Source organism: Acyrthosiphon pisum, chromosome X (assembly GCF_005508785.2).
Source record: "Acyrthosiphon pisum isolate AL4f chromosome X, pea_aphid_22Mar2018_4r6ur, whole genome shotgun sequence".
Classification (NCBI taxonomy): Eukaryota; Metazoa; Arthropoda; class Insecta; order Hemiptera; family Aphididae; genus Acyrthosiphon; species Acyrthosiphon pisum.
In genome coordinates, this window is record NC_042493.1 from 77,322,538 (window position 1) to 77,338,339 (window position 15,802).

Below are 15,802 nucleotides of genomic sequence, written 5' to 3' on the forward strand. Positions count from 1 at the left end.
TAAAAATAATACTAATTATCTACTAATAAAAATTATCTTACCTTAATAAAGCAGTATTTCTATTTTGTCAATTTTTCTTCATTAATAGTGTATAGGTCTATATCTCGGTTTATATTTATATGTATTTCTTAGAGCTCTGAAGAATATTTGAACACATTTTTAATGTTGTATTCTAATATGTCGGGGGCTTTGGTGTTTTAATACTATATTTGTTTTTAAGATGTCTCCTAAGTGTTTCTATTGATTGTGTTTTGGCACTAGTTATTAGGTCAATGAAATTTTCTAAATAATTAACTGTCTTATGGATAAATCTGTTTTCATTTAAAATTAAGTACGCACATTGCACGACATTTATTGGAAAATACATTGGAAAAATTGTATCTTGTACAACTTTATTTAATATAAAAGGTAGTCAGAGTACCTATTCTGATCTTGCTTTTCTACCTTAATAAAACATTTTTCTAAAATGACACACGAACCAAAAATGCATGGTTCTTGAATTCACTGTCCATAATTTTAATTGCTTACCTATTTACCTCATTGTTTACTCCCAAACTATTTTCATCATCATCTGTAATCTTCCACGATTATATTTCCTTTTATATCGGAACAACGATTCATCTTTTTGTGCAATTATACCAGGACCTACCATTTGTTCATGCTTTTGAAATTCAGATACTGCTATGTACATAAATTGTACCACTCGATTATAGTTAGTTTTGATATTTTTGTGGACACCTGGCTTGTGTTACATTTATTTGAAAAACCTAATACGTCGTGGTCGATATGATATCACAAACATTTAAACCACTATTATACTTCTCATTTGTATCTCTAAATATAAAAACTTTTTTTTTTCTTATTGAGTTTGGCACTCTTTTTAGTACATCACAAATATATGGTTTTCAAAATTTTTCTTTCTGAATCTCGTTTTTAACTATTTTTAATAACTTTTTTCAATTTACTATCACAGTTTTGTTTTTAAATTTAGTATCAGTTTGTTCATTAGGTAATAAATCATGTTGTTTTAAAAAACGTATACACATTTCTTCATTTTTCATGATATGTTGATAGATTTAGGCGCATAGTTAAATAATAATGATAATGTAATATAACAAATAACCATGGTTAAACCACGTATAATTGATACGGCTCACAAACAAAGACTTATTTAATTTTTGTTGTAGAAATTCTAATCTTAATTGCAAAATGATAAAATATAGCAAGTATAATAACATTTGGTACCTACACTTTTGTAGAAAGCATATTGAATGGGTACTCAAAAATTATTTTAAAATAATATAACAATGCTAACCAGTAATAGGTAGTCATATTAACTGTAACTATTATAAAACTGTGAGTTTACTGTAAAATTGTATAGATTGTCGCAATAACCAATAAGCACTAAAAAATGTTTTTTTGAATTTTGAAAAATATAATTTTTGTTGCTATAAAATATATAGTGACCATAACAATATACACAATTACTAACTGATATAACTATGATTGTTTATCTATTTTGAAGGAGGCAAAATGGAACCATACACCAAACGCTGTGCAGCTACTAAAATTACATCAGCTGAAAAATTAATGTATATATGTAAAAACCAATTAGGTATGTTATTAACAATTAATACTTTAAAACAAAATATGTTTCTTATTTTAAATGTGTATATTCATAAAATATAATTAATTAATCTAATATTTTCAATACTATATATTATATATCATTAATTATTAAATTGGTTTCAGGCATTGAAAAAGAGTATGAACAAAAAGTGTTACCTGATGGTAAATTTAGTGTTGATGGTTTTCTCTGTGTGTTTGATGTCAGTGTAGTACCTAGTCGTAGTATAGAAAAACAATTAGAAGCTGTGACTAATATTTTAATCAATGTAATTAAAACAAAAAAACCTGTGGTATTAGTAACTACAAAAAATGATGAATTTAATGAAGCGTATGTTCGAGAAGTTGAAAAACTTGTATCCCGTAAAGAATTTAAGGGAGCTATACCAATTGTTGAAACATCGGCTCATCAGAATATTAATGTTGATACAGCTTTCATTGCACTAGCTCATCTAATTGATAGATTTAAAGGTCGTACTAAAATAGTTCCTTATTTAGAATCTGTTCGTATGAGAAAAGAAGTTTTAGAAAATACTACTGATGCATACCAAACATTGATACAATCACAAGTAATTATAAACACTTATCACTCTATAATAATTTTGTACATACAATTTTATTTTATTTATGGACCATCTGAATATTATTATGTATTATATTAATCTATCTAATTTGTTAAAACATAAAATTTTGAAATAAAATATTAAAAAATTGTTTATCGTCTTACATGATATTAATATTAATTTAAATTTTAGGTCACTGATTACCGTGCATTATGGAGTCAAACTTCAAAAAAGATTTCAAAATGCGATGAGTATATTAAGTACAGAGACATATTTGGATCAGATAAAGCACAAAGACTTTTTAGGAGACATGTTAAAATGTTGAAAGATGAACAAGTATCTAAAAGAGTACAAAACTACATGGAAATGTTGCCTGATATATTACAAGAATTAGTACCTGAAATTTCTACTTTGAAAGATGGGTAAATATTTATATTTTTAAACTACAAAGGTCGCTATTACAGTCTTGTTTATGAAAACAAAAATGTATTAATTAATTATTAAAATTGTTATGGTAAATTTTTCAATTTTTTTCATGATATACACATTTAGTAAATATTTTATTATTGCTTCAGGTTTAATAATTTACATTTGTATACTCTAAAATAAATTGTACATTGCATAATTAAATGTATAACTAAATCTTAACAATTTTTGCATTAAGATATTTTTTTGTGTCAATTATTTTATGAGATTCTTAAGATCCGATTGAATTAATGTAACAGCACAGTTGAACATACAATAGAGTTAATGTGCAGGAATTTGTTAGTTAAATTTTAATCAAATATTAAAAATATTAAATTATTAATTTCATATTTTTATTGTTAGTTGTCTTTATTACTTTTATATAATCCATGATAATGGTCTAAACTTTTTTGGCTCTTAATATCATTGTAATTATTTGTATGGCTAGCAAAAATATTAATATTGGTCATCCTTGGCCTATTATTTCTGTGACCAATATAAATAATCAAAAGAACAAATATTTTATTTTTATATTTGTTTAAACATAGAATTAATCTAAATAGTTTTTGTTTTTAAATTGTTACCCAATTATTTAGTAATATTTTTTCTTTGTCTTAGTGATTGGCCTACTGTTCAAAAACACATTAAAGATCATCCAGATTTCAATCATTATTTTTATAAATGCCCTGATGATATACCGTGGACAGAATGTGAGTTAGAGTTGCAAGAAGAAGGTGGTGAAAGGGACGAGAAAAGAATTCCTTGTGATGTCTTAGAAACTGGAGAAGCTGAATCAGTATTTAAAAATCATGCTAATAATTTACAACTGGAACAAAATCGCCAGGAGTACGTATTGGATTTTATACAATAAATGTATAGTTACAATTTGTAAAACAATAATTCTATTCTAATAATTAATTTATAAAAAGAGAGTACTATATATATATATAAATTTATTTGTGTATATATTTTACTATTAATGATTTCCATTAGCCATGTTCAATTAAATTTGTTATAATATTTATAATTTTTTATTTAATTCTTTAAAATAATATTCATTTTTTTATTTTTTATTTTTTGATTAAGATGGAAAAAACAATTTAAACAACTGTTACAAGATGCTGGTTATGTAACCCCTGGTAAACCGATGTCTGAAGTTAGAGTGCTGTTTATGGGTCGTGAATGCTTTGAAGCATTATCACATGATGATTGCCAATATATTTATGATAAACACCAAAAAAGTATTATTGAAAAAGCTAAACACAATTTTCAGGTACATAACTAATATTAAAATTATTTGAGAAAACAATCAAATAAGTTATGTTCATTTATAATTTAACAGGAGTTATTACTAGAACATGCAGATCTATTTTATCATTTTAAAAGTATAGCACCCACGGGAACCATTACTCAAGATGATATAAAAGAAATTACTGATGATTTAAAAGAAGATTCTAGGTAAACCAGTTAAAGATTTGTGTTTTTTGTAATTTAAATTATTCATTAATATAATAATTTATTTTTTAAAGGTATAAAGCTTTAGACAGGCTGGACCAAGATAGAAAGCTAATGCTTTTCCAACATCTGGGTTTTGTACATTGTCCAATAAGAGAACACTGTCCAGCTTTTCCTAATTGTATGGACGCATTAATTGAAAAGCTTTTAAGTGATAGAGTTCAAAAGTAAAACTCTATTATAATACCTAAATTAATTACTACTACTTAACCTATTACTTTATTTGATTTTTATACAATTTATAAATATTTTTTTTTTTTAGACCTACATCAGGAAATAATAAGCAATGGATGATAAAGTCTGACAATAATTTACATTTAGTAATATTAGGATCTAATGGTTTGGCAGATGAATTCTCTACTAAGTTAAAAGTAACTTTATTATGATAATGAATCATTATAGTTTTTATGTTAATTTAAATAAAAACATCATCAATTATAAATATATCTTTTTTAGGCACAATGTGATAATAAAGAATATGAATTAGACAACCAAATATATAAACTGAAATATCGAGTCATTAATGGGGATGTGAATCTATCGCAAAACTCATTCCAAACACCTGATTTTAAACCCAATGGTAAATATAATTAATAATTATAATTTTGAGAATTTGTAATTTATATTAATATTTTAAAGGCTGTGTTTGTGTTTATTCAAATTCTGAGTCATTTGAGTATATTCGAGATAGTCTTGAAAAGACATTACTATCCAATTTAGAGAAGGATGACAAATTACCATTTGAAGGATTGCCTATAATTTTACTATACATAAGTGAATCTGGTATTGGACAGAAAGATTTAACACTGCAAAAAGAAGGCCAAAGTTTAGCTGACAGGTAAATTTTGTGTAACAAATAAATTATATGGTTTTTTTTTTATTTTATGAATTAAAAATATCATGCAATTTAATATTTTTTATTCAACAGTGTTCTCTAAAGATTTTTAGCATTTAAATATAAATAGTTTTAAAAATATTTCTTAACCAAAAATTTGAGAAACAGTGTGTTCAATTAAAAAATTCTTATAATTAATCAAAAAATCACTCAATTAGTTATTTTTTTTTGCAAACACTTAATATTAAGTTTAGGTCATTTATTAATTAAGTTTAAATAAGTATTGATTTTTTAGTTTGGAAGATGATAATTTAAACATTCTTAATTCCATGTTTTTAGTTTACAATGTCCTTTTATTGACATGCCTGTGGAAGATGGAGATACATCAATGTTTGATGCAGAATTAATTTCTAATGCAATGAAGCTCCTTGTCGAAAGTATAACTCACCGAATTGGATTTTTAAATGAATATCAATCCATTATGGACCCATCAGATCCAGACATACGGTATATTCTAAATTTTTTTTTTTTATATGATTATAAATACTAATGCTTTTGTTTTTTCTCCAACGCTAGGATTATTATGTGCATGTTTTGTGATGATCCATATTCTGTTGAAAGTATATTGGCACCATTGCTAAGTCATCAATGTTGTTATTTAAGTGGAGATAGAAGTATCATTTTAGAAACATTTCTTGGAGCTTCAAAGCGTAAAGTAGAAGTGATTATGTCCTCCTACCATGGTGCAAATGCTTTCCGTGAGGAATTAGTACATGGATTTATTTTATCATATTATGCTAAACGAAAAGCATCACTAGCTACACTGAAGTAATTTTAAATAATATTACATTTTAAACTTATATTTAACTTTTATTATTGTCCATTTTTCTCTAGCGGGTTTTCTTGCAGTTCATTCTCTACCAATACTCCAAATTTACCTATCCAAATAATGGCTGTTACTGAACCAGTAGGAACTAATTCATTTCTTAATGATATTAGTCAGCAGTTGCTTAATGATGGTAGTTCTATTGCTGACCGATTAAAAGCACAATTTGTTACAATTATTAATTCTTCGATGCATAAAAGTAAATTACTCCCTTCATGAAAATTAACTTATCACAAATACATCATTTTTTATCATTTTTTTTTGTAGGTTCATTTTACACTCCCTTTTTCAAAGATGTTTGGGAAAAGAAATCAGAAATTGAACAAGCTTTCCACATGGAAGAACCAACAAATTATAGAAAAATAAATCCTTTATCAAAAATAGAATATTCTAAAATGAATCTCTCTTCACATGATGGGTAAAAATTTATCCTACCTAATTGTATTTTTTAAAACTAACTCATAACATTTTAGAAGTAGTAATAATGTATATGGACGGTTGCCTTGTGGAATAACTCAGGATGATGATAGTTATTCCTTAACACATTCACGGGAAAATCTTATGAGTCCAAGTGATGATAGTGATACATTTTCACCAGTAGACAACATGCTTCATGTTACCAATAATAATTTAGACAAACAACACGGTAATATAATCATGATTTTATAATTTTTATTATATTTAGTTATGTAACTTGTGTAGTTTTAATCATAAAATGCATCAAATTGCAATGTCAGTGGGGTGTCTTAAAGTAAATGAAAAATATTATGACACATTATCTATTCTCTATAAGAATTATAATTAAATATATTTATATACTTACATCAGTCCTTGCTACTAGTAGTATTGACTACTATATGATTGAGCGGTATCTACCTCTTAATCAAATAATTAGATTTTTTGAGTAAGACAGAAAAATACATATGTTTTTCGTCAATATAAATTATACATTTCATTGATTTTGATTAATATTATAATATCTTGTGTTAAAACCATTTGCCTAAATGTTGTGTTTCTTATTGTATTGCTCCACTTTACATGCATTACCGCGCATAATACCAGTAATGTTAGTGATAGGAATTACATATATTTTAATAGATTAAATTGTATACATTTTATTGTTTAAGAAGAATGTTGTTTTTTTATTTAGAACAACTATAACTGCTAATGTTATTTAGTTTTTAAATTACTAATTACAGGATAATATTATGTTCAAAACAGATACACTGTTAATTGGGTACAAATTAATTTTGACTTAACCATACAATATAATTACTATAACTGAGATACAAAAGTAAAAAAAGCTTCTCTGTTTAATTTTTGCAATTTAATAATATCTTAGATAAATATAATCAATGCGCTTTTTATCTAAGAATAAGTAACAAAAGAAATTAATTTAGTTGTGCTTTCGAAAAATAAAACTCAGTATAGTAACTGATATTTAACTAAATTGAAAATCGTTCATTATGTCCACTAATCGAGTTCAAATAGAATTCACACAATTATATGAGAAAAAAATTCCTTTACTTGAGAAATATGATTTTCTATAAACTATATAATATTAAGAATAATATTTTTTGTAGTAAAAGCTCTGATATTTTAAAATTACACTTCAATAAGATTATTTCTAAATATTTAAGGAGTGAATGAACTAAAATATTTTAATAAATTGATTGAAGTATGTAATACTATTTTTACTAATTAATGATTTTTAATCGTACATGGAAGCTATAAAAATATGTATTCACCACTCAGTTAATTACCACGATTAAGTTCACTATAACATGAACACAGGGTTATTTTAATACTGATAGTCTATACATTTACGCTTAGGTGGTGGTATTACAGGCTTTCAGGTGTTTCCTCGACCTACAACACCACCTGAACCCGCACCACCAGACCACGCCGGACTTGGTATCAACAACAATTCACAGATGATTGCTTCAAACTCCAGTCTTGATGAAATCACATGTAACACAAATAAAATTCTTCAAAATTTTCAATGTGGTTTCCCATTTATAATTAACAAATCATTTTTTAGAAATAAAATGATTGCTCATACACATTTTAACTTCTTAAAATTGAATTAATCAGCTTTTTATAATTTCTCTCATAAAATGTACATGTTGCATGTTATGTAGTCAAACATTTAGTTTTCTTTAAATTATACTTATGTTTTATTATCTTTTGATAGCATGCTTTTGACCCCGCATCATGTTAAAATTCATATGTACATACAAACTGATTACAATAGAACTAGAAACCAAAATTTAAACAATTTAGAACAAATATAAAAAAAATAACAGTTGTGAAAAAGATATATACAAGTATTGTATGTATTTAGTATACAAGCATTCATTTCACATTACACTTCATTTAACTTATTTTTAAACTTGTGAACTACTATAGTAAAACTATTATATTCAATCATTATAACATATAAACAACCCTAAATATATCATTAAATAATGTATATTTGTTTGTGCTAAAATAATACTAAAAATGGTTAGTTGGTTTCTAAATTATATAAAATAAATATTATGTTTATGATTTTATGTTTTATTTAGCATTAATAACTGTAGAAATAGTTTGACCCTTGTTCACCCTTATTAGATTCATTATTTTCATCCTTGATCCAAAAATACTATTATTATAACTAACACATCTTATCATTTGTACTTTATATTAGACTGATAAGTATGCTTGGTAAATTATACAACATAATTTTATATTAAAACTATAACTTTTAATAATTTTCCTGAATTTTAAGCAAATAACCAAATTCTTGTTTGTTTTTAAAATGCAGCAGATGTTAGTGGATCGAGAGAGTCATTAGCGACACATGACTCAGGTAGTGCCGTTTAGAACAAGATACTTAAACAAATAAATTTTATAGAATAAGACTTGGTTCTTTTACTTTTTTTTATTTGGTTTAACAGATTTTACTGTTATATATATTTTCAGGATGGGTTGATGATTCTGTATTTATGCAATGTGCTCCAAATAACGAAAGTCTATGGATAAATAATTATTCTAAACATGCTTTCACTACTGGACGTCATATGTCCAAGTCTCGGATTAAAAATAGCAATCATACTATGAAGGTAAAATAAATTGAATTATTGGGTATTGCATTTTTGGTTTTATAATAATTGTTTGCAATACTGGTATATTTTTACTTGAACATAAAATACGGTTATTCAGTTAAATAGCATATTTTATCTTGCTAATAAATACATCAGTTGCTTGTAAAATATAACCATCTCTAACAAAATTAACTGTTAACTCAGTGGTGTGAATACACTCCGTGTGCATCAAGACCCTAAGTTAAGGGGATATTTCTGAATTTCTATAATACTGTTAAATTAAAAAAAATATAATAAGTAATTAATTTTAATATTTTGTTTAATCTTAGGTATTTTTAATATACTAATGTCTAGTGCCTCTTGATTATTTGAATCAATGATTATGTACAGAGATACTTATGGACGTTACATAGATTACTTAAAACTTAACAAATTTAAAAATTCATAAAGCTGCTTAAACTGCGATACCTTAATATTAAATGTAAAAATGAAATTGAAAATTAACTATACTTAATAATTGTATCATATTCTATACATATTAATTATTTCACAGCAACCCGGTAAATTAAATATGAAAGATTATACGCTAGTCACAGATGCCATCTCACGAATGAATCTCATAAGTGGAAAAGAGCAATACAATCGACCATATAATAGTGGCAATTCGTCTTACAACTGTGCACCGTTAGCAACACCAGAAAATGTAGATTTGGGTTCTGAATATGCTCAGGTTTGTATTCAAACAAGATTATTTATATATATAATAATATGTTCTTATGATAATAAATAATTAATAATAACTATTGTGTAGGTTAAAGATGCAATGCCTGGACATTATCCATTTGATGGAGACTATTCATATACATTGGTTCAAGATAACCTCGCTGCATCAAGTAAACATAAGTTGAGGCACCGCAGAGAAAAAGGAAGGCCAAGTATGTTGTGTCTGTTCATTAAATTATAATTTAACTTAAACATAATTTTTATATTTTTGTAGATTACTCAGACTCTGATAGTGATTGGAGTTCAATGGAAAGACGTGAACCATTATATAATTCATCTAATGACACATTTTCAAAATTATCTCGTAGATCAGCTACTCAAAAACGTTCTAAGAAAAAGAGAACTGCTATTCCTGTTGCTACACCTAAAGTTCCATCGTTTAATATATCTTCTAATGGATGTAGTATGAATTTTAATTCTCTGTCAGGACAGCTAGGTACTTTTTACTCAGAAGATGCTAGTAATGAAATTAAAAATGGTTTGTCTTATAAATAGTTTTTTTTACAGATTGTAATCATTTTAATTTTATTAAATTTTTTATTATTAGCTAATAACATACCAACACCCCACCATCAACCCAATTCAGATTCATCAACTGATAATTCTGATGATAAACCTAATGTTTGGGTTCATCCCTCAGTTAGATTAATGGAAAAAAGGTCTTTACGATATAAACGTAAACAAATGGTTGCTCCACAACCTCCAGTTATTCCATCTGGTGCTCTTAGTAATAAAGATTGTCATAACATAACTGAAAATGAAACTATGTATTCTACTAGACGTGAGTAATATAGAGTTTTAAATATCTTTTTAGTTTTTACATGACTTATTGTACATGTTTTAATAACTTTTTTTATAGCTTCTCACATGCATGACATGAGTTACAATTTTGATGAGGAATCTAGTTTGGATGTATCGTCACCAAGATGTTTGAACTCTCCATCAGTAAGTACTTTCATTTCTATACACTTTATTATCACATAATATAATTACTAACTTATTGTTGTATTTTATTTAATCAATTTTTAAAATCCCATTCAGAACAATAAATTCATATGGGATGAATACTACATCCCATTTTTAAGAATTTTATTTAATTAAATATAATTTGGTACAGGTTCTAAATTTTTAGAACTTAACGTTTGTATTTACTTTAAGAGGAATATGTCACACTCGCATGTATTGTCTCCGTCTTACATACATACAACATAGACGAAACAGCGTCTGAGTAAAACTTGCTCAATTTTGGTGTTAGAATAAAAACACCTATTACAAAATTAAAAGGTGTCAATATTTTGGAGGGCAAGACGTTGAATTTAAAAAAAAAAAATTGAAATTGTCGAAAAGTTAAAGGGGTTTAAAAAATGCTGACATTTTTGTTATTTCTAAACGATATAATGAACGCCTTATTGGGTATAATGGAAAAAACTCAATGACTTGCCTTCAAAAACATTGTCACAATTCAATTTTATAATAGGTATTTTTACTCTAGAACTAAAATTAAGCTATTTATACTCAGATTGCGTAAACGCATTTGTCTATATCGTACGTGTACAAGTCGGAGACCACACATATGGGTGTGACGAACTCTTAACATAAGCTAATAATTTTGAACTCATCATATAAAACTGTAAATATTTAATATATCTATATTCCGGCCCACGAGAGTCTATATAGTAATTTGCGACATGTGTTTTCTTCTACCATGGTGCCATTCCCACTATTCGGCAACATTTGTTGATAATTATGAGGAGTTAGGACTGAATGGATTTTCATAAACATATTATTTCATGCTTATTAAATTAAAAAAAAAACAATATCCAACTATAGAAATCAAAGATATATGTCAAAATTAAACCGCATATTGCATTATTTATATTATAAATAAATATTGTACGATTTGCAGGCAATCGGCAATTTAAAAGGAAAAGAAGATGATAAGTCCATTAGGAGGAAAGAAAAACAAAGAGCTAAAGAAGAGATTAAGTTGGAAAAAAGAAGATTAAAAGAAGAAAAATTAAGGAAAATTGCAGAAGAGAGAGAAAAGAAAAAGAAAAGCAAAATTAAAACTAGTGGTTCACCAATGACACATCAACCAACATTAGAAAATTTTGTTCAGTCTGAAAACAATGTCATTCCATTATTGTTAGAAAAATGTGTCAAATTTATTGAAGTTGAAGGATTGGATTCTGAAGGTCTTTATAGGGTACCAGGAAATCGATCTCATGTTGAACTTCTATTTCAAAGATTTGAAGATGGTTAGTATAAGCAACTTAAAAATGTAATAATAACTTAAATAAGTAAATATAAATTATAATATAATTTTGCGAGTCTTTATAGCGACTCAAATTGCAAATTGGTGGCTTTTGTGTATTTTGAAACTTAGTTTAAACGTTTAAAATCTATTTTTTACTTATTTCTATTTATCTTAAGAAACATACTGTCTGCAGCGTCAATAGTGGAACAGCACAGCTATATCCACACCGGTAGTTGAGACTAGATGCTGCAGGGAAATGTACCTTTAGAATAATCTTTATAGATCTATTTAAACTATAAATGTATAATAATGCTAAAATAAAGCCATGATAACTATATTATTTTTAATTGTATTACTTTCGTTGATTTTTAATTTGAATTATTATTTTCAGATAATGACATAAATGTTACAAATCTTGACATACCTGTTAATGCTGTTGCGACTGCACTTAAAGATTTTTTCTCAAAAAAATTACCACCATTGTTTACTGAAGACTTAATGGATGAGCTAGAAGATTTATCAGGTAAGCATTTTCATGTTATATAATTTTTGTTACGGTAAAACTGAGTAACAAAATTCATATTTAATTAAAGCATTTTACAACAATAGATTACCTATTATGAAAAATACCTTTAATTGGTTAATATATTATGCAACTTGATACCATTTTTTTATTTCATAATAATGAAAGTATTTTCGTGACATTTTTCTGATATTTGTAATTTTACCGTAACTAGGAAAGAACTGACAAGTGACAATACCCTACCATCCAAAAGTATAATAGGCCTTTACCTCTATATTACCTGTATTGAATTCTTATTATCAAATCTTATGTCATATAATTAACTTTTTCTCTTTTAAATAAATTAAAATGGATAATAGATCATTAAGAATGTGTGGCGTTCAAAATAAGAACAGGTATATACTTGTAGAACAGTTAGGTTATTGTCACTTGAGCTATTTCACTCCTAACCTATAGCATATGAATAAAATAAAATAAAGATTTAGTTACTATGCTTAAAACATTACCTAGATTTTTTTGTTTCAGTTAAAGCTGACAGAAGTTGCCGTTTGATGGCACTTCGGAACCTTTTGAAAAAATTACCAAACGTGAACTTCGAAATCCTGAAATTTATATTTCGTCATTTTGTGAGGTAATTATCATGATTGTTTTAGCTGTTTTGGCTTAAATATTGTTTAATTATTTTTTCTTTTTATCAGGGTGGCTGAAAATTGTAAAGCTAACAGCATGGACTCAAAAAATATTGCTATATGTTGGTGGCCTACTCTGTTACCTATTGAGTTCAACGATATGGGTCGGTTTGAACAATTACGACCCCACTTAGAAGACACTGTGCAGACAATGATTGACCAGTATCCGTTTTTATTTTGTGGCAAAGACGCGTTTGTCATGGTATGAAATGCACATGCACATTACAAGTAATGGACAAGAAAACATCAAGTATTTTAATATTTATAAAAATAAATAAGACATTTTTGCCCATGAATAATGTGTAATTCACAACTAAAATAATCCTAGCCAAAGATAAAAGTTATTTGTGTTGTTTTTATATCTAGATTAATTTATTATTAAGTAATATTCATGTTTGCTAAAAATGAATAATAATTTTAAAAAAAAAACTGCATTAAAATGTATTGTAGTTTTACGTCTCTCAACTGGCCAAGTTTGACAACTATTATTTAAGCAAATTAAATATACTTATATAAAAAGAATAATGAACTTTGGTTGATAAATTTTTTCAATAATAATACAATTTACTAGATAAGTTTATAGTAAGTTAAGTTAGTGTGAATTTGAATGTTTTTGTACAACCAATTTGTCTATGGTGCTTTTAAAATTAGCTATATTTAGTTGCAAAAGACAAATAGTTCATTCTCCTTAAATATAGTAACTTTATTTTGAATATATTTAATTGTTATTCAATAATAATTATAAATGTAATTAATTTATCCAATTTTTTTTATACTTTACTTATACCAGTGATTTAGCCAATGTTTATTTTTGTTTATTAATTTTGATAAAATACGATATTTCTAACAACAATTATTAGTTTTACAACCAGCAGTAATAATCCCAATATTTGTTGTTAAATGCAGAAGTTAATATTAAGTTGTATTTATATTATTTACTTAACATAAAATCATCTTTATGACTTTATAATTTCCTTCCTTGCCTTTTTTTTTAGCTTAAACTTTCTAGTCACTTCTCTAATATGTCGGTTGATATTTTTTGATAGTTTTTTAATGATATATATATATAGTATGTAATTTTCCTAAATATAATTCAAATTTGAATATTTTTGTACTATACCCCACTTCATACTAGATTTTACTATTATTTTCCACTATTCAATAGTGCAGCCTATTTATTCTTCTCTATTGCTGATAACTTTATTTAAATTTCACATGTTGTATAATAATCCATATGTATAATTTATATATATTATCTTTGACTAGGTTCATTCCTCCCTTTAAATTATTTATTATTATCAAAATCTGTATTTTATAGAAAATAAATTATTACTTTTTTATTTTATATGCCTTTCTTTAGTATTTGTTTTATGTAACTTCATTATTAAGTTAAGTTTTACTTTAATTTACCTAGTCTTCATTGGAACGATATCTGCATTATATAATATATTATTTTAATTTTTAAATCTCTTATATATCTGTCTTTTAGATTAAGTATTAATGTTATGAATTATTGAACAAATATTTCACTTCTGCATATTTTCCCAATATTTAATTAATATAACTATTGCCTCTTATTAAACAACATTTTCATTAACTATTTCTTCCAATATCATGTTAATCCTTTAAAAAATAAATTATAATATAAATTCCTTTTAAGTTTTTTTAAATACATTTTCATCACAACCTTAGAGTAGGTAAAATGTTATTATGTTTACAGTTTTTATACATAGACAAAATTAATCAGTTATCAAAAATTAAATATTCTTTTGCAATATTGTAATTATATTTTATATATTTTTTGTGAATTTAATTTGTATACATAAATAGTTATTAAAAAACAACAAATACGCACATTTATATTACTGGCTACATGGTAAGATGATAAATTCATACAATAATTAATGTTCAACTACTGTTCTAAAAATTAATATATTGATTAATTATGTTAATACAATATTACAAATATTAATTTGTTTCATTTTTATTTATTATTCTCCCTTTCAGCTATTGATTTATTTTTATTTTTATTATGTATTTTTAAGTACCATGAATGACTTGTCAAATGTATTCCCCTGCCCTAACACTTATTATAATAAAATAATATTATGTCCAATTTATACATTTTTAATGTGACTTTTTTTTATAATAACTGTATATATTATTAAGAATATTAATTAACAATAATTTATTACTACTATATTGTTGATGCATTATTCAAGTATTGTTGCTTGCGTCAGTTCAGAATTAATTGTATAACAACATCTACTTAATTGATGCCACTTGGCGTTTATAGTATAAACTTGTGTGCTTTGCATACAATAATAATCTATTATAATAAATGGAACACCGATTAATATACTGAGCTGGTGCAAGTTTTAAGGAGTTGTATTATTTATAGAACATGGACTATATTTCTAGTCATAAAGAATTATATTTCGTTAATTTAATATAAGTATCTCAGAATGATTTAGTTGTTGTTATTCCCTATTTTCCATTCCTCGCAAGTGCATATTATTTTATTCCATCAAAATGATTATTACTAAACTATTTTTATTATTAGAATATTTTAGG

General features: G+C 25.7%; 1 protein-coding gene across 6 annotated transcripts in view; it reads left to right on the forward strand.

Moving 5' to 3' along the window:
* LOC100168100 (rho GTPase-activating protein 190) overlaps positions 1-13,941 on the forward strand; it is a 20,578-nt gene extending 6,637 nt beyond the window's left edge. For 2 of the 6 annotated variants that reach the window (XM_016809026.2, XM_016809021.2), the window contains exons 4-30: positions 1,526-1,615; positions 1,753-2,195; positions 2,382-2,611; positions 3,273-3,500; positions 3,741-3,927; positions 3,997-4,112; positions 4,184-4,336; positions 4,432-4,540; positions 4,626-4,749; positions 4,809-5,007; positions 5,344-5,511; positions 5,581-5,832; positions 5,899-6,089; positions 6,158-6,308; positions 6,364-6,536; positions 7,724-7,861; positions 8,697-8,741; positions 8,855-8,994; positions 9,530-9,706; positions 9,788-9,911; positions 9,974-10,237; positions 10,307-10,540; positions 10,619-10,704; positions 11,666-12,017; positions 12,408-12,539; positions 13,050-13,170; positions 13,238-13,941. In XM_016809026.2, the coding sequence (XP_016664515.1) occupies positions 1,526-1,615; positions 1,753-2,195; positions 2,382-2,611; positions 3,273-3,500; positions 3,741-3,927; positions 3,997-4,112; positions 4,184-4,336; positions 4,432-4,540; positions 4,626-4,749; positions 4,809-5,007; positions 5,344-5,511; positions 5,581-5,832; positions 5,899-6,089; positions 6,158-6,308; positions 6,364-6,536; positions 7,724-7,861; positions 8,697-8,741; positions 8,855-8,994; positions 9,530-9,706; positions 9,788-9,911; positions 9,974-10,237; positions 10,307-10,540; positions 10,619-10,704; positions 11,666-12,017; positions 12,408-12,539; positions 13,050-13,170; positions 13,238-13,436 (4,826 nt within the window). In that variant the 3' untranslated portion in view covers positions 13,437-13,941. The remainder of the gene's footprint in view (positions 1-1,525; positions 1,616-1,752; positions 2,196-2,381; positions 2,612-3,272; positions 3,501-3,740; positions 3,928-3,996; positions 4,113-4,183; positions 4,337-4,431; positions 4,541-4,625; positions 4,750-4,808; positions 5,008-5,343; positions 5,512-5,580; positions 5,833-5,898; positions 6,090-6,157; positions 6,309-6,363; positions 6,537-7,723; positions 7,862-8,696; positions 8,742-8,854; positions 8,995-9,529; positions 9,707-9,787; positions 9,912-9,973; positions 10,238-10,306; positions 10,541-10,618; positions 10,705-11,665; positions 12,018-12,407; positions 12,540-13,049; positions 13,171-13,237) is intronic. The other 4 variants (XM_016809022.2, XM_008190478.3, XM_008190495.3 and 1 more) reach the window with 4 other exon arrangements.
* Positions 13,942-15,802: the final 1,861 nt, after the last annotated feature.